Here is an 18,942-nt window from a genome sequence, read left to right on the forward strand (position 1 = left end):
CTAGGCCGCATCAGTGAGGATGGGAGGGCAGAGACAAACTCAGAGGACCTCTGGCAGTTCTCATCAATAGTACTAGGCAAGAAAGTGGACGTGGAAGACGGAACTGAGCTGGGTGTGGATGAGACTCAAGCAAGTGTTAAGTACAGTGGAGGCCAAGGACAGAGCTGGCGTGTAAGGGACAGCATCAGGTCTGTAGGAGTGAACCTGGGGAGGGATGATGTCGAAGCACGACAGAGGAGTTTTCAGAGGGAGGAGGTTTTCAGCAAAGTGAAATGCGGTGAGAGTGAAAGGTCAGATCTGGATTTGGACACGTACGTAGACGGTATCAAGCCGTGAGGGTCACTGATAACTGTGGCAGGAAACTGGTTTTAGTAGACTGTGGAGATGGTAGAAGTGGAGGGGCAGCTCTTCTGGGGGGAGAAAGGACAGAATTGGTTGAGCAGTCTGGTTTGTGTTAGTTTTTAAAAGATGGGCAGGGAGGGCTACAGATCACTTAGTGGGTTAGGAAAAAGGCTTTTTACTGCTTTGCAAAGTGAAATGGGAAGCTGTTAGGTTTTGGACAGATGAGGGACACCCTATAAGGAGACAGATCTGGGTGCTGTGTGGAGGCCAGGCTATGAGCAGGGAGGCTAGGAAGCTGTTGGAAGCCCCCAGAGGTGAGATGCCAGAGATTACTGCAGGGTGGGAGTCGGGGGAGGGCTAGATTCTGGACTCCCCTCAGAGATCAAACAACAACGGTTCCTGAAGAATGCGGGGCAGGGCAGAAAGGGAGCAGGCAGAGAGGGCTCACAGGTTTCGGCCTGGCTGCTGAGAAGAAGAAATTGCCATTAGCTGAGTTGGACCAGCACAGCTGGAGGGGCTGTGGGAGCAGAAATCAGAGCTAGTCTTTGGACATGTTCCGTTTGAGATGATTATTAAACATCCATGTGGAAATGCCAAATAAGCAGTCGGATGTTGGAGTCTGTAGTCTTGGGAAGAGACCCAGGCTAGAGACAGACGTTTAGGGGTTGTCAGCATATAGAGTATTTAAAACGATGGCCCTGAACCATCTGCAAGCTTAGTTTCAACTGCAGAGATGACTGTGCCAAGATTGAGATCTGGATGTGTCGGCTGAAAGGAAAAACGTGGCTTTGTGGAAGGAAGGGAGACCCAAAGGGAACTAGCAGCAGGAACCAAGTTGTTCAGCCCTTCATGAGCAAGTGGTTTTTGTTTGTTTGGGGTTATTTTTGGCTATGTAGCACAGCTTACAGTATCTTAGTTCCCCCGCCGGGGCTTGAACCTGGGCCCTGGCAGTGAAAGTGCCACGCCCTAACCACTGGACTGCTACAGAATTCCCAGTGAGCAAGTAGTTTATTTGCAGCAGCCACCAGGCCCGCCTCTTGCTGCTGCTGAGTCAGTGGATACCTTTTAAAAGTCACTTTAGAACAATCCTAAAACAGGGTCTCTGGTCCTGGAGCCGTTTCACAAGGAGAGAGAACGTGGGCATTGTAGTCTTGAAGCTGTCTGAGCAGATGGAGTGGGTGCAGAGCGGGCACTTTTGGAGGCTGTCAGAGTTTGTTGCTGTTTGCTGAGTGGGAATGCAGGGGGCTGGGGAGGGCATCAGCTGGGGAGTTTTTCCACGAGGTTCATGTTTGGTCTTCACACTGCCCCCAAGATATCCAGGAGGCAGACAGGGTTCTGTTCTTTGTTGCTGGTGGAAGGCATGACTGCAGACTCTTGGGTGAGCTCACTGGCGGATGGTTCCCGAGGTGCAGGATGGAAATGGGGAAAATGGTTATTCCAGGGACCGTCTAATATCCTTATTTAGAAGGTTCATCCTTCCAGAGCTTCATCGCCTGTGTTGTTCAGTCGCTCAGCCACATCCAGCTCTTTGTGACCCCATGGACGACCGCACGCCAGGCTTCCCCGTCCTTCACCATCTCCTGGAGCTCGGTCAAACTCATGCCTATTGAGTCGGTGATGCCATCCAACCATCTCATCCTCTGTCGTCCCCTTCCCCTCCTACCCTCAATCTTTTCCAGCATCAGGGTCTTTCCTAATGAGTCGACTCTTCGCATCAGGTGACCAAAGTACTGGAGTTTCAGCTTCAACATCAGACCTTCCAATGAATATGCAGGACTGATTTCCTTTAAGATGGACTGGTTGGAATCTCCTTGCCATTCAAGGGACTCTCAAGAATCTTCTGCAACACCACAGTTCAAAAGCATCAATTCTTTGGTGCTCAGCCTTCTTTAGGGTCCAACTCTCACATCCATACATGACTACTCGAAAAACCATAGCTTTGACTGTACAGACCTTTGTTGGCGAAGTAATGTCTCTGCTTTTTAATATGCTGTCTAGATTGGTCATAGCTTTTCTTCCAAGGAGCAAGCGTCCTTTAATTTCCTGGCTGCAGTCACCATCTGCAGTGATTCTGGAGCCCAAGAAAATGAAGTCTGTCACTGTTTCCATTGTTTCCCCATCTATTTGCCATGAAGTGATGGGACTGGGTGCCATGATCTTAGTTTTTTGAATGTTGAGTTTTAAGCCAGCTTTTTCACTCTCCTCTTTCCCTTTCATCAAGAGGTTCTTTAGTTCCTCTTCGCTTTCTGTCATAAGGGTGGTGTCATCTGCATATCTGAAGTTGCTGATATTTCTCCCAGCAATCTTGATTCCAGCTTGTGGTTCATCCAGCCTGGTATTTCTCGTGATGTACTCTGCATATAAGTTCAGTAAACAGGGTGACAATATACAGCCTTGACGTACTCCCTTTCTCAATTTGGAACTAGTCTGTTGTTCCATGTCTGGTTCCAACTGTTGCTTCTTGACTTGCATACAGGTTTTGCAGGAGACAGGTAAGGTGGTCTGGTGTTCCCATCTCTTTAGGAATTTTCCACAGTTTGTTGTGATCCACACAGTCAGAGGTTTTAGCGTAGTCAATGAAGCAGAAGTAGATGTTTTTCTGGAATTCTCTTGCTTTTTGTATGATCCAACGGATGTTGGCAATTTGATCTCTAGTTCCTCTGCCTTTTCTAAAACCAGCTTAAACACCTGGGAGTTCTTGGTTCACTTACTGTTGAAGCCTGGCTTAGAGAATTTTGAGCATTCCTTTACTAGCGTGCGAAATGAGTGCAGTTGTGCAGTAGTTTCTCTTTGGCATTGCCTTTCTTTGGGATTGAAATGAAAACTGACCTTTTCCAGACCTGTGGCCACTGCTGAGCTTTTCAAATTTTCTGGCCTATTGAGTGCAGCGCTTTCACAGCATCATCATTTAGGATTTGAAAGAGCTCAACTGGAATTCCATCACCTCCACTAGCTTTGTTTGCAGTGATGCCTCCTAAGGCCCATTTGACTTCACATTCCAGGATGTCTGGCTCTAGCTGAGTGATCACACCATCGTGATTATCTGGGTCATGAAGATCTTTTTTTATAGCTCTTCTGTGTATTCTTGCCACCGCTTCCTAATATCTTCTGCTTCTGTTAGATCTGTGCCATTTCTGTCCTTTATTGAGCCCGTCTTTGCATGAAGTGTTCCCTTGGTATCTCTAATTTTCTTGAAGAGATCTCTAGTCTTTCCCATTCTATTGCCTGATTAATCCTGATGACATCTCTGTGAAGTTGCCAGAGCAGTACTGTTATCTCCATTTTACAGATGAGCAGGCTGAGGTCTAGAGGAATCAGGAGGCTGCTTGCCTAAGGGCACCTGGCCAGTCTGTGGCAGAGAGACGACTAGACCCTGTGTTTCTAGCATGTCCGCAAGACCAATCTGAGATCTGAAGTCTCTAAAACCGCCAGGGACCTTTTATGCAACACCCGTGGTGAGCGGGTTGCCTCCGCCCAAGGACAGTGATTTTATCTCATGGTTGCCGTTTCCCCTTCTGTGTACATCCCTTCTGACACAGTACTGTCCCCCAGGAATGGGCGTGGCCCTGGGGGATGCTGAGAAGAGAGGGTGCCTTCATGTCCTGTGGAAAGGGGTCTTCCAGGGGTCAGCAAACCCTGCGTGGTCAGCCGACTCCCTCCAACCCAGAGGCCTCCTTGGCTGGTGTGCAAAGCTGGTCCTGCCCTGGTCTCTGGGCGTGAATAGAAGGGATTCTTCTCTCTCTAGTAAACACAGCCCCACATGCTTTCTGCAAGCTCCCTGGTGATTACTAGCATCTATTTTTAATTCATAAGCCTCCCCACTACCCACACCCCTTGCCATTGTTTAGAAACCAGCAGCTGACTTTCAGCCCAGAGCCGGCCCTGCCAGGGGTTGAATTGCCCATACACCCTGGAGGCAGCTTCAGTTCCTCAGCTGTCCTGAGAGGCTCAGCCCAGCTGCTCCCTAGCAAAGGGGGGCACCTGGAGCCCCATGGAAGGCAGGGCACAGCAGAGGCTCAGAGAGGGGTTTGTAGTCCCAGGAGGCAGCTCAGCCTTGGTGGTGTGGTTTGCCTCCAGATCCACTTCGAGATTGTGCCTTAAATGATTCCCCTTTCAAAACAGACACAGATTGTCATCTCAGCCTCGCCATTCTGCTTTCTACTATTGGTGTGACACTGAGCAAGATAACCACTCTTATGTCTGGAAAGCAGATACATGCACTGGGACACTGGCAGATGGGCAGGCAGTGATATCCGGGTTCCCCGTTTGCGAGTGGTCTTAACCTCTGGAAACCTGGGCCCTGGCGGTTTCAGCAGGAACCTCTGGTGGTACGTGCAGTGGCAATAGTTAGGCCGCTTGGTTCCTCGGCAGAGAAGTCTCACCCCTCTTCCCAGTCTCTCCTTTGCTGAGCAGCAATTCTTAGAAAACGCAGTGCACTCTCAGGAAAGCCTAGCAACTCTTCTGTCCTGCCTTGATAACCTGCTCCCAGACTTCCAGAGAGTGGATTCGTCATCGCAGGGGTCCGAGACTCGTTTTGCCTTTCTCCCAAGTTGGGCTGGGTCATTGCTTCCCTCTTGGCCTCGTTCAGAAGCTCTCCATAGCTGTTGCTTCATGGAAGGCTTGAGCTGAGTGCTGCGGTGGGAGGGTCTCTGGAGAGGGAGAGCCTGGTGTGCTCACAGCTCACAGCCGGCTCTGCCAGCCTGGCCCTGACCTTGCCCTGGTCATCCTGCCCCGTCTGTGCAGAGAGGCTGGTCCTCCTAAGGACAAGGCACGGCATGGGTTGGGGGGTGCGTGTCCAAAGCTCACAGAGGGTGTCCAGAGCCTTAGGAGACTGACACGGATTGCCCAGTGGCTGAGGACTTTAGCAACAGGCCAGTCTGTGGCCCCTGGCTTTGAGGGCAGGTGGGGTGGGAGAGAGGCCCGGTGCTGCGGGGAGGGCATGGAGATGATGTCGTCATGGACCTTCGCTGTGACCTCACCGAGGTGTTATCTCCAGGTCCCAGATGGGGAGGCCGGGGAGGGGCGGGAGCCTCCGCCCATCACGTTAACCAGAGCTCTGGACAGCCTGTTTGGTACACTCTGGCCAGATTTATCCAACAACAAGATTTCCACTCTGCCCTGGTAAATAAGGGGCATAAACAAGCACCCCTGTTTACTGGCAGGAATGGCAAGTGAGGAGCCACCCTCAGTCCTAGGCTGCTGCCAAGAAGACAGATTTTGGCAGGTGTCGAGGGGCCTGGTTTATTTATGGCTGGGAGCCGGTTCGGAGGTGGGTGGGGCCCGCTCTGCTGAGAGAGGTTTCCGAACATGTCCCCCAGGCGCGGGGAGGCTGGCCTGTTCGTCAGCAAGACCTGCTGACATGTGTGAGCGGCCAGGTTCCCTGAGAGGCCGAGGGCCCCGTCTGCCCGCCCGTCCACACCAGCGCGTCCACCTTCAGAGCCACGTCAGAGCCTGCGTGCACGCGGAGTCTGCCAGCCCAAGCTGGCCACTGGTGGCTGGGAGGACGGCTGCCCTCTCCCGTCTCCTCCTCTTCCCTCCTCGCTTCCTCTGTGTGTGGGGAGGCTCGTCAGACGGGGGGCACCCAGCCCAGCCCAGCGGCCTCTGGCTGCCGGCCGCTCGCCAGGCCCAGGCCGGTGCCTCTGTGCTTCGTCGTGAACTCCTGCCCCCTGTCTCAGTGACTGCTGCTGCTGCTGCTAAGTCGCTTCAGTCGTGTCCGACTCTGTGCACCCCATAGACGGCAGCCCACCAGGCCCCCCCGTCCCTGGGATTCTCCAGGCAAGAACACTGGAGTGGGGTGCCATTTCCTTCTCCAGTGCATGAAAATGAAAAGTGGAAGTGAAGTCGCTCAGTCGTGTCCGACTCCTAGCGACCCCAGGGACTGCAGCCCACCGAGCTCCCCCGCCCCTGGGATTCTCCGGGCAGGAGCACTGGAGTGGGTGCCACTGCCCTCTCCAGCCCCAGTGACTAAATGCCCCTGTTTCCCGGCGTGTTCTCAGTGACTAAATGCCCCTGTTTCCCGGCGTGCTTGTGGGATCTGGCGAGCTAAGACGCTCCTCCTTTTGTCTGGTTGAGTGCCTCGTGTTCAGGTGGGATCCCTGTGCCCTTTAGGGTCGTCTCCAATCAGGAGAGAGGCCAAGAAAATGGAGGACTCTGCCCCGTAGTCCCCGCTCTGGCAGCAGAGGTTGTACACAGCAGCCTCTTCAGAGCAGGACTTGGGGCTCAGTTGGCCCAGGAGGCCGCCGGCCTCTGGAACTAGCCTTTATTCATCTTTTCCGCACTGACATCCCCGACTCTTTCCAGACAGAAAGTACCCAGCGCTCCCCAGGTTAGCTCTGGCTTCTGGGAATACAGCATGCCCCCTGGGTACGGGGGTGAAGCTAGATAACGTCCAGCTTACCTGGCAAGGCCTAGATGGCATGCCTTCCCACCGCACCTGACTCCAAGCCCTGCCCCAGCAGGGTGAGGTGCTTCCAGCTCAGACACGGGTGGGAAGCCCCGTCAGGCCCAGCCTTCCCCCTCAGGAGCCTCAGCCCCTTGCATCCGGCCCAGTGCCCCCGGGGCGGTGTGCCCAGGGCTTGGGTGTCAGCCCCCAACGCCCACACTGATGACAGCGGCAAGAGGAGGCTGTGTCTTCGGCTCCTGCTGACGGGGAGCCAGCACTGGTGGTGTGGGCCGGGTCACGGGAGCTGGCCCGGGTCTTCCCCGCCACCGGGCACATTCGTCTGTGGACCCAGCACATCCCTGGGACGCGAAACCTGACCCTGGTCCCCTCTGGTGCCAGATGAGGCAATGGAAATACAGTATTGTTTACCCGATCCCTGCTCCGCCTCTTCTTGCTCTTCAAAGGCATGGTTTAGGCTTTGTACCTGTGCTGCAGGGCAGAGGACCCTGAAACGGGAGCAAGGAGGCTGCGCACACCCCACTGCATTCCTTCCGGGCTCCAGGAACCCAGGGCTCCCCTGAGCTGCAGTGGAGGCTGGGGGCCGGGAGCGAAGTTCCGGAAACAGGAGCCTTCTCTGACCTCCGTCCCTCTCCAATGACAGGCCCCAGGGTGCGACAGGCGGCGGGTCTGACTGTTCTCTGCCTCCCGACCCCTCCTCTGCCGCAGCCCCTATACCCGTGTCCTCCACACTTGGAGCCCCCTGCGCCTGCGGCTGTCATGTCTTTGGCCTTCCTCCAGGTCTGGATTTGGGAAGTGTGCTCGCTGTGTCCTTTCCAGCCTCTTCAGGTGCCCTACCACTGGGACCCCGAGCTGGGCGATAGCCATAGCTAGTGAATAATTCAGCATGCTCCGCAGAAGCTAAACCAGATCCTAGGTGATACTGTAACCAGAAGGCCTCCTTTGGGTGGCCGGAAAGGCGAGCCTGCCCTGCAAAGGAAAGTGCTCTGTAGTGTTAGCCTCATTATATAAGGTTTCCTCAGTGCCCGAGAAGGCGGCTTCAGATGCAGATACACTCTGGGCACTGTGCCTGTCTGCTGGCTCTGTGGGCACCCCCAGTCCATGCCAGCCCGGGCCTTCGATGCGTCCCTTTGAGCCCTCCTGGCACTGGCACCGCGTTGGGCAGCACGCTGCAGTTTGCAGACCGCTTTGCTTCCACATACATTTCTCGTTGAATTCCCGTCAGTTCATGGTAAACTGTGATCCCCTGAGTCAACAGGATGCCCCGAGTGTTCTGTGTTTCAGCCCTCTGCTCCTAGAAAGGGGTCAGTCTAAATTTTTCTTGGCAAGTAGGGTGGGGTGGAGGGTGCTCTGCTTCCTCAAAACTCCCCCAAAAGGAGAGGCTGCTTCCTCTCTGGGTCACTTTCTTCCAGGCCTGTCCCCAGCATCGCCTCCCCCAGGGAAGCTGAGTGGCTATAGGAGGCGTGGAATCATCCCTATTTCCTACCTTCCTGGCACCAGTTCTGATTTTCCTAGAAGTGACCTTAGGTGTGTGGTCGTCTCCACTGCCCAGCGTCTGGCTCGTGACCGTGCCTGAGCAGGACTCTGTAGCATGAGTGTCCGTGGCATTAGGCAGGCCGGGAACCTGAGGGCGGGAGAGACGGCCCCCCTCCCTGGAAGCAGCTGCGCGGTGGCGTGGAGTGCGTGCCAGCAGCAGTCCACCCTGGCCTCCCCGGTCTTTGCCGGCTCGTGTGGCCTATCCTCTCCACGTGCTCCTGGGAAATGCACCCACATTGGCTGTTCCAGTTCACCCTGGAGAAGATGCCCGTTTCTCCTGTGTGTTCCAAGAGGAAGCAGGGCTCCTGGGTGACTTGAGTTTCTAAGAAAGCGACTGGCTGGCTGGCGGTAAGAGAGAGTGTTAGGGGAGGGACTGCTGAGGACTGACCACTTCCTGCCCCTCGTTTCTGAGAGGTAACCCTGGAGCAGTAGCTCGCCTTTTATGGAGGAATCCTAACTGCGAGATTTTCACAGCACATTTGAAGCCTGAAGTTTTTTTTTAAGGCCTCACCTGGTATTTGAAATGACTAAATTTAGCTGCTCTTCAGCATTTGTCTTTGCTCCCAAAGCCTATGACTTCTCAGGTTTCCCACCCTTCAGAATGTGTGTGTGGTGTGTGCTTTTTTCCCCCAAGAGAAAGAAAACTAAGTAGGAAGATTTGAAATAAGGTTTAAAATGTGTGTGGTGGGTGGGTGGGTGGGGGGAACCTGAAGAATAATAGTAAGGCCAAAGGAAGAAAAAATGGAAGGAAAAAGGGGGCACAGCGTGAAAATGAGAGGAAGAGGAAGAGGAAGCTAAAGGGGACCCAGGGAAAGAGAGGGCTGAGGCCTGCAGGGCGTGTAGAGGAAGGCCGGCCCCTTCCAAGACATGGGAGCCCGTCAGTGGCCTTGGGACGGGGGCTAACGTGGGTGAGTGGAGAGAGCCAGGCACACCTGCGAAGGGCTGGCGACTGCCCTGCCCCGGTCAGGTGGGGCCCGCCTCCGCCAGGCCAGAGGGGAGGTGGCAGGGTGGCCGGGAGTTGGGGGCAGGTACCCAGGGCGCCTCCTCTCTGTGTGAGGACAGACGCTTGGGGCTCCTGTCTTCGCAGGGCCTGTTGCTTTAATGCAGCTCTTCCGCGTCCGCCTGTGCCCCTCCCAGCTTTGCTCCATTTGGGCAATATCCACAGCTAGTGAATAATTCAGCGTGCTCCGCAGAAGCTACTCTCTGGCTTTGTCCCAGGTGCACGCTTCCACGCACCTCCTAGAGTGACTGTGGGGTGTGTGTATATACTCACGTGCAGGGGCCTCAGGACTCATGGATTTCAGGAATTTTTACTCATATTCCCCTTTGGTCCCCAGTGCAGCTCTGGGAGGTAACAGTCATATGTACAGTTCTGCAGCTGAGAAACCAGGTTCAGCTGCAGAGGCTGCAGGCCTCAGCTCGCCCACCCTCTCCTCTGGCTCCTGATGCCACCAGTCTCGTCCCTGAGGCCTCTTTCTCCAAGCCGCTGCTTTGTGGGTGCTGCCGCCTCTTCTTGCCGTTGTGAAGAGGGGTGAACAGGGCTTGTGGAGGGTACATCAGGAGCAAGTTGGCGGGGTGCGGATTTACATCAGGCCTTCGGACCTGATCCTCGGCCTTGCCACTGAAAGACAGGTCTGCCCCCAGGGAGCAAGATTTTTCCAGCAACACAATCCCTTCTGCTGGGACTTTCCAAGCCCCGCTTTCATTTGCTCTGCCCAGCGCAGTTGTGGACGCTGCATCTCACCTGTACCGACCTGACCCAGGTTCCATAGCTGGTATGGGACCCGCCGCATCACGGTGCCCTGGGCTCCTGCTCCTCACCCCTAGAACAGGAAGCTCTGCATCCTCAACACGCAAGGACAGGGACCGACACTCCAGGGGAAGGGACCTCGCCCCAGCTGGCTTGCCTGGCAGACGCCCCCGGCTCCTGTTTGTCTCTTCTCTTGCCCTGAGCTCCGCCCTCCTTTCTCCTGCTCTCCAGTTATTGTGCTGGTGGGTGAGGTGTCCCTGCAGGCGAGCTGAGCCTCCCGTCAAGGGGATGCCAGACACCTCCTCGGGGTCTTCCCTGGGGTGCAGTGAGTGCGCTCACTGGTGCAGTGAGGCCTGGAAGGGACTTCTTCCTGGTGTTTCTGAGCCTTCCTGACACCAGCAGCCGGGAGTGAGATTGCACAGTGTCGTGAGAGCCCCACTGCTCGGCTGACTCAGCCCCCTCCTCGCCTCTGGGCTCCTGCCTTCTCCTTTTTCCCTCCCACTGTTTCGCTTGTAAGGAAAGGCTACAAAGACTAGCTTGGCAGAGCCTAGGAGGGAGGGGGGCAGAGGAGGGACGTCTTGAGTGAGAAGTCCAGGCTGCTTCCGGGGCTACCTTGGAGAGGCTGCAGTAGTTGGCGTGCCTTCCGTCTCTGCTGGGGTAGGTCAGGTGGTCTTTACACACGCCTGTTATGCTAGGCACAGTGAAGGGCTGGGTATAGTTACGATCTGACCGCTGCCTGTCTCAGAGCATTACGACTCCTTTACGCAAGAGGAGCATCGTGCAGTGCCCAGAGAGAGAGAGAGTCTCTCAGTCACATCCGACTCTGCGACCCCATGGACTGTAACCCGCCAGGCTCCTCTCTCCATGGGATTCTCCAGGCAAGCATACTGGAGTGGGCTGCCATTTCCTTCTCCAGAGGATCTTCCCGACCCAGGGAATGAACCCGGGTGTCCCTCATTGGAGGCTTTACCGTCTGAGCCACCAGGGAAGCATGGAGTGAAAATCGAGGGCCTAGGCAGGAGGTCATTTACAGATGGGAGGAGCTGCTGAAAGCGTTCCTAACCCCATGTGTCCCTGACGCACATGCTTGAAAAAAAAAAGTTGCTCAGTTGTGTCCAACTCTGCAACCCCATGGACTGTAGCCCACCAGGCTTCTCTGTCTATGGGATTCTCTGGGCAAGACCACTGGAGTGGGTTGTCATGCCCTCCTCCAGGGGACCTTCCCGACCCAGGGATCGAACCTGGGTCTCCCGCTTGAGCCGGCCCCCAAGCTGGGATCTGTGTGTTGTGCCCTCGCTGGGCTGCTGTCCTCGCAGACCCCAGGTCATCGCCACCACAAATGTTTGTGAGGGTTCCCCGAGCCCGGGGTGTGGGGACACGTGCTCTTCGTGTTTTGGCTGAGGGCCTGGCAGTGGGGCCTGGAGATAGCACTGGGCCCTTATCTGGGTGCACCTTCTTGAACCAGGGACCGCCCCAACAGCATGATCCATGCCGATCCTTCATATTTAAGCCCCGAGTCCTTCGTCACCCCCCAGTGGGCACAGAATCTGCGTCATCTCTGGCTGGTGATCCTGCTGTTGGAGGCTGTGCTTGGACCCAGCAGACCCTGCACACCGCCGGCCACCCCGCGCCCTCCTCACGGCGTGGGCGCCCCACCTGTGGATCTCTGGCCCCCTCTGCTGGCCACTCGCAGGATTTCCTGCTGGGACTGGCAAGATGAAGTCCAAGGAAGAGGAGAAGGCTGTGAGTTTGCCATCCATCTTTTTATCTTGGGCGCTTTTGCTGAGGGGTGGGGTGAGGAATGGGAAGCGGAAGCCAGTAGTGCCCAGCGCAGAAAGTAGATTTCTAGGATCTCAGAGAAGAGAAAGTCCCCGGGTGAGGCTGGCTGCTGTCCTGCAGACAGCCACTGGAGTAGGAAGGATGTCTGGGGAGTGAGGGTGCCTTCAGCCGTGGGCAGGGCCGCAGGGAGAGGGGCGGAGGACCTCAGGCTGGCCCGGCCGTGTTGGGGTCTGTCAGGGAGCCCCTTCCAGGCTCCAGCCTGTATGGCTTTGAGGAGCTCGCCTCCGCCCTGGAAGCCTGGCTGGGAGGTGTGCTTCTGTTCTGAGGCTGATGAAGGGAGTCAGTGGTGCCGTGCCTGTTTGTGAGGGGGCTTTCTGAGGGCGAGAAGCGTCTGCACCCATGCATGAGAGGTGGGAGAAGCCGAGCATGCGTCTGGGCGGGTGAAAGAGGCAGGAACCGAGTCACCACGCGCTTTTGTAACCTGCCTGCAGGCAGGAGCTGCTGTCAGTCACACCCAGATGTCCTCCCGCACACCGGACTCAGAGTGGCAACAGCCGCACGGGCAGTGGGGGGGGGGGTGCCTCATTGCAGCTCGGTCCCCCTGCTCCGTGATCTCCCTTCCTCCTCCCAGATGGGAAGGAGCAGCTGTGAGCCCCAGGGCGGGGGGGATCTCCCCGAGCAATCCGCCCCTAATCCCCAGGCCTGGCCTCGGACTGGAGATGGCGGGTGCAGAGCCCGGGAGCTCCGGGACACCTGCCCGCAGAGTCCGGCTTCCCTTGGCCAGCCCCGTGCTGCCCCGGGAATGTGACCCTGGGGGCCCGGCACCGCCTGCGGATGGCTGGGCCCTCAGAGCCCCTGGCACCCCGTCGCCAGCCCGGCTGCGGGAGGCAGTGCCCACGCAGGTGAGGCCCGGGCGGGGGCGGGGGCAGGAGAGTGCAGTCAGTCAGAGGAGTGCAGTCAGTCAGAGGAGGGCAGTCAGTCAGAGTGCAGTCAGTCAGAGGAGTGCAGTCAGTCAGAGGAGTCGGGCTCCCCACGCTCGCTCGGGGTGCAGCCCCTTTCCTCTGGTGTCTGCGTGAGAAAGATGGGAGAGGGGGCAGGGCTGGCCAGCAGGCCTGCACGCTTGGGCCGCTGGACGCTGGCAGGGCCCTGGGGTTGGGGGAGGGGACTCCGGCATGGAGTCCTGCAGAAACAAGCAGAGTGTGTCACCCCACTCGGGCCACAGGAGCTGCCGTGAAATTAGGCGGAAGGGGTGAGCAGGCAGAGGGGATCGCAGGCCGCCCGCTGGACAGAAGGCCATTGTGCTCAGCAGGGCGAAAGGAGGCCGCTAAGCCGAGGGTATGGTTCCGACCAGAACCGGGGGTGGGCCTCAAGGAAAGGACTGGCATCCCAGGGCTGGGTGAGAGTCGTGACATTCTGCCAGGCAGAGTTGCCCCTAGGACCAGGGTGGGCGGGCACCCTTGGGCTGCCGGGGAAGGCTGATCGAAGCCTCAGTGCCCAGCTGCCTGGAGACCGTGGGCACTGCATGGAACGGGGAGGGGGTGAGTCTCCCTGTCTGTGTGGACTTGGCCCTAGGGTAAAGCTCCTGGTTAATCCGCTGAGGGCGGGGTACCAGGAGGACGGGGTGCTGCGTCAGGAGCCAGCCCCCGCTCAGCGCCCGCCCTCGAATCCCTGGGCCCTCACTGCAGGAGTTTTTCATCCTCCTCTTCTCCAGGCCCAGGTGCGTGTGTGCTCCTCCACGTGTGCCCCTTTATCTAAACACTGGCCTTCCTGCCCTCAGGAGCAGAGCCGCTTCGGCTCCCAGGCGCCAACGGAAGGTGGTGCCCTCCGCTCCTCACTCTCGCCTTCCCGGCCCTCCCCCGAAGGTGGTGCCCTCCCCTCCTCACTCTCACCTTCCTGGCCCTCCTCCGCCGGCTTGGGCTGGCGGTCATTATGCTCCAGAGCTGGGGTGAGTGGCCTCTCATGCCTGCCTGTCCGTAGCAGCAGGAGAGAGCCCGCAGGCCACACCGGCTGATCTGGAAGAACGGGCCAGCCACCGACTCAGGGCCCAGGGTTGACGTCCTCCTCCCAGCCTGCTCTGGCCCGAGCGTCAGGTCGGATGGGAGACATCAGGTTGCCTCCCTCCCAGCTTCATCACAGAGGCACCTGCCTGTTTGGGCAGAGGGATGTTAGCCGGCCATGACTGCCCCTCTCCACCCTGGCCTGACTCCCCTCCCTTTCCTTCGGGGAGCCAGTGGAAGAGGAATCCGTGTGCTCTCCATTCTGAGAAAGGTGCTCAGATCACAGTCACGGGGCCAGGAGTCAGCAGATGGAGGCATCTCTGCTGAGTCACCCCGGCCCACAACCCCGTTACCCTTGCCTGCGGGGCTCTCGGCCTCTGCTGGCCCAGGCCTTGCCCAGAGGTAGTACCGTGCGTGGACTCGGCCTGCCCAGCCAGACCCACAGACAAGGTGGGATGGACGCCTGACTCCATTGCTCTCCTCCCTGGAAGGGGCCCAGAGGCCACCTGGCCCAGGATGTCGGGGCCACCCTGACCTCCTAAAGGGAAGCAGAGGAGCCACACGCTTCCCCCCCCCCCCTTTTTTTTTCCCTAAAACAGAACTTAGCATTGGCTTTTCGACTCCTGAACAGGGAGCTGAAACAGGAAGGCCCCAACTTCTGTGTCAGCCTGCCCTGGGGACCCCTTTGTAAGCAGGGAGCACTCTGTAAATGTAGGCAGGGCTGTTGTCCCCGCAGGAGGGGAGTTGCAGGCGGGGAGCCTCGGAGCACAGCTATGGAGCACGCACTCCTTGCAGGTGTGACTGTGCACGTGGTCCATCCTGAAGAATGTTTATGATGTACTGTTGCTGAGGAAACTGACCCCTGACACGCTAGTGCCCTTCCCCTCTGTATGGACGGGCTTCATGAGAGCCTCAGAGACCCAGGCTGCTGGGCTAGCACGTGGGAGGAAGACCCGTGTCCAGTGGGGTTAACCCGAGGACGTGGGCTCAGGCCCCGGAGGACCTGGGCGTCTTGGGAGGCCCCGGGGAGCCTGGGCAGGGAGCCCTGTAATCTGGCGGAGCGCCTGATCTGGCTTCACTGGGTGCTGCTGGAAGGGAGCAGGGAGGAGAGTCCGAGGCGCTGTGCAGCCTTGTATGAGGTGTGTGTGGAGGGGTCTCACCAGAGCACGGGGACGAGCAGGGAGAGTTGCATCCCAGACGCAGGCAGTGCCCCACTTTGGCTCTCCCAGAGCGCCCATCAGCAGTTCTGGGACCTTGGTGTCCATACCCTCAGCCCTGGCTGTCGGTCGCCCTGAGCAGGGAGCACCACTGCCTGCTGGTAGCCTCCTGGCCGGCTTGTGTGGGTCGGGGTCATGGAGGAAGCAGGGCTCACCCTCATGGTTCGCCTCTTCTTAGAACTTGCCCCGCGTCCGACAGCGCTCAGGGATTCGTCGTGGGGCCAGGCACCTGCAGAGCATCCGGCCCCTTAGATGGGAGAGTGGGGAGAGGAGGCCTTGGTGCTGGTGGCTGGGCCTGGACAGAGGGCTGGGGCCCGTGTAGCCCACCCAGCGCCATGCTCAGGGGCCGGTGGGCCCTGGGAGTTTTCTCCTGCTAGCGGCCTGCAGCTCGGTGATCTGTATTGCTCCTCTTTTGAGGGAGTGAGTTAGAGCTTCTGCTGTGTTCAGAATGTGGCTGTAAGAGGAAGGAGCCAGACACCCTCCTGCCACCCACCCTGTAACAGGACACGGGCTGGACCTGCAGCGCAGGCTGGCAGGTTGAGGACCAGGCCTCGCACACGCAGGCTGTGCCGCCCCGCCACCTCTGTCTAGCGCCAGAGCTCTTTCATCATCCCCAGAGGAATCCCGGGCCCGTTAAGCAGCCACTCCCCATCTCTCCCTTCCCCAGCCCCTGGCAGCCGTTATTCTGCCTTCTGTCACTAAGAATTTAACTATTCCGCACATTTCCTATAAAAGGAATGTGACCCTTAGTATCTAGTTCCTTTTACTTGGTGTTCCTGAGGTTCCTCCGTGTTGTGGTGTGTATCAGTCTTTCTTCACTCTTTGTATAGTCAAGTAATATTCCAGAGTGTGGCTGTACTAGTTTTGCTTCCCAGTGATCCGCGGACGTTTGACTTGTGTCCACCACCCTTTGGCTTAGTGCTGCTGTGAACACGTGTGCACCAGTGCTTGTTTAAACACCCACCTTCAACTGCTTGCGGGTGTACCTAGGAGTGGAGGTGCCGGGTCATGTGATAAGTCTGTGTTTAACTTTTTGAGGAGCCTCCAAACTGTGTTCCGCAGTGGGTACACCATTTTGCATTCCTACTGGCACGGTATGAAGGCTCTGATTTCCCCACATCCTTGGCAGCCCTTGCTAGTTCCCTTTCTAAACTGTGGCTGTCCTGGTGGGTGTGCACTGTCGGTTGACTGCGGCTCGTGTCTGTGCCCCAAGGCTGCACCACGGCCACTGTCCTCACGGTCTCGTTTCATTCCCCCGACAATCTGTCGAGGGGGGTGGAGCTGAGTCCTAGGAAAGTTAATGACGTATCCGAAGGCAAATCGCCGGTGAGGGACAGAGCCAGCGCTCTAAGCCAGTGTCCACTCGCATCCTTCGTGCCCTTTCTAGCGGCCTGCATGGGTCCTGCATCCTGTCTCCTTGCCATTCTCCTTCATTTTTGGGGGGCAAATCCCATTCTCCTCCGGGGCTGCTTGTTACGGCCTCTTAACAGCTTTCTCATCTTTTTCTCCTAATGCTCTAATTTTCCTTTCTTTGTTAAACCGTAATCCCTCTCTGAGCCTCTGCCCGTCTGTCTGCAGCCTCCTCGGCTCTCTTTCCCTGGGGACCCTGTTTTTCTTTAGTTCTAAAAGGGTGTTGCAGGCTTGGGGGATGTGCTGGGGGACGTGAGGGAGTGGAGAACTCCCTACTTGCCTCCCTCGGGGGAGACCGAGGAAGAAAGTGGGGTGTTTTGTAACCTGAGGTGACCAGACGCTGCAGGCATTATAGACCTCAGTGGAGGGGCAGGAGGGAGCTGGGGCCCTGCTGCGGGACCCCCCGGCTTGAGTCTGGGCACCACGACAGAGAAGAGGGCCGGCTGGTGAGGAAGAGCTCACCACCAAGCCCTGCTGGTTTCCTGGAGCGTCTGTTCTCTCATTCACGGGGATTTCACAGCCAGTTGCAACTCTGCTTTTCTACTTGTAAGCTAGAGAGCCACCAGATCGAGGGGTAAAAGGCTCAGAGCTGCCAGGCTGGAGCCAGGACAGGCAGGGAATTTGCCGTCTTACACTCCCTTGTGATCCCAAGGACTTCTGCTTTTCGCAGGCTTTTTGAGTCCCCGTCTCATTAGGTCTTCCCACACTCCTCCAGTGGGCGGACTGACGCGCTCCTCTTTATAAAGACAAGCCCAGGGCCCAGCTGAGCACCAGGCCGTGGAGCAGCCAGATCACAATCGTTTCTGGTTGTTCTTTCTCCTGTGAAGGGAGCGGAAGAGAGGAAAAGTGTTGAGTCTCTTGGGAAAGCACCTTGGAAAGCGGCCTTATAAAGGGGTCAAGTTCTTTAGCACGCTACTGGCCAGGGACGTGCCTTTGGCTGCCATTGCTTACTCGCTGCATCGTGTCCAGCTCTTTGCCATCCCATGGACCGCAGCACACCAGGCTTCCCTGTCCTTCACTGTCGCCCGGAAAATTTTCTCAGACTCCTGCCCATTCAGACAGTGATGCCATCCAACCATCTCATCCTCTGTCATCCCCTTCTCCTCCTGGCCTGATGGAGTTTCAGCTCCAGCATCAGTCCTTCCAGTGAATATTCAGAACTGATTTCCTTTAGGATGGACTGGTTAGATCTCCTTGCAGTCCAAGGGACTCTCAAAAATCTTCTCTTAACACCACAGTTCAGAAGCATCAGTTCTTTGGTGCTCAGCCTTCTTTATGGCCCAGCTCTCACATCCATACATGACCACAGGGAAAAACCATAGCCTTGCCTCTACTGGCTTCCCTGGTGGCTCAGATGGTAAAGAATCTGCCTGCAATACAGGAGACCCGGGTTTGATCCCTGGGTCAGGGATATCCCCTGGAGAAGGGAATTGCTACCCTCTCCAGGCAATGGCACCCCACTCCAGTACTCTTGCCTGGAAAATCCCATGGACAGAGGAGCCTGGTAGGCTGCAGTCCATGGGGTTGCTAAGAGTTGGACACGACTGAGCAACTTCACTTTCACTTTTCAATTTCATGCATTGGAGAAGGAAATGGCAACCCACTCCAGTGTTCTTGCCTGGAGAATCGCAGGGACGGCGGAGCCTGGTGGGCTGCTGTCTATGGGGCTGCACAGAGTCGGACACGACTGAAGCGGCTTAGCAGCAGCAGCAGCAGCCAGTGTTCTTGCCTGAAGAATTCCATGGACAGAGGAGCCTGGCAGCTACAGTCCATGAGGTGGCAAAGAGCTGGACACAACTGTGTGACTAACACTTTCAACATCTCTTGTTACCTGAACGTTACTGACCAGAGAGGTTTCAATATCACTGTGCAGCAAATTGCCAGCCACAAGTATTAGTTTCTGCAAAAATCCCCGAATCAATAATGAGCTAGTATTAAAAGCTGTGTTGCATATAGAATTTAATTTTGTCTCATCGTTTCAATGATGAGTGAATTTTTTGGTATCATCTTTTAAATACACTTCATTTCCTCCACCACACAAAGTTGTGCTGCCAGACCCAGCCAGCACAGATGAGTACCTGTGTGCCCACACTGTGCCAAGTGCCCTGGGACATCATGTGGCATGCCCCTCACCAGAGGCCTGAGAAGAGATATGAGTGTCCCCATTTTACAGGGGGGAAGACCGAGGGTCAGGAAGGTCCAGAGGCCGTCTGTTTGCCGTCACTGTAGGGAGCAGCACTGGAGGAAGGGGTTTAACTGCAGGATGCCGTTTGAAGTCTGTGATGCAGCGAGTAGACCTCGGGATCGGTGTGGGCCCCTCTGGTGTGCAAAGTCATGAAGATACCAGCACCTGGCAGAGGGCACGGGGACACGAGGAAAGTCCCGACCTTAGGAGGGATGGGAAGGGATGGTATTGTTCCCAGCATCCCCAGTGGCACCATGACCTGGGAAGGCTGGAGAGGAAGCCCACAGGGGAGCCTCCTGAGTTTGGCAGGGCTGTTGTTTTTCATG

At 56.9% G+C, this 18,942-nt stretch overlaps 1 protein-coding gene across 3 annotated transcripts in view; it reads left to right on the plus strand.

The window, feature by feature from the left end:
* The window catches only part of TMCC2 (transmembrane and coiled-coil domain family 2), a 37,763-nt gene that overhangs the window by 13,471 nt on the left and 5,350 nt on the right, over window positions 1-18,942 (plus strand). The window contains exon 1 of one of the 3 annotated variants that reach the window (XM_042256979.2): window positions 11,562-11,771. The exons of 1 other annotated variant lie outside the window; for it this stretch is intronic. In XM_042256979.2, the coding sequence (XP_042112913.1) occupies window positions 11,745-11,771 (27 nt within the window). In that variant the 5' untranslated portion in view covers window positions 11,562-11,744. Of the gene's footprint in view, window positions 1-11,561; window positions 11,772-12,505; window positions 12,710-18,942 lie in introns of those variants that run through there. One more of the 3 variants, XM_027976210.3, reaches the window with a different exon arrangement.

Source organism: Ovis aries, chromosome 12 (genome assembly GCF_016772045.2).
Source record: "Ovis aries strain OAR_USU_Benz2616 breed Rambouillet chromosome 12, ARS-UI_Ramb_v3.0, whole genome shotgun sequence".
NCBI lineage: Eukaryota > Metazoa > Chordata > Mammalia > Artiodactyla > Bovidae > Ovis > Ovis aries.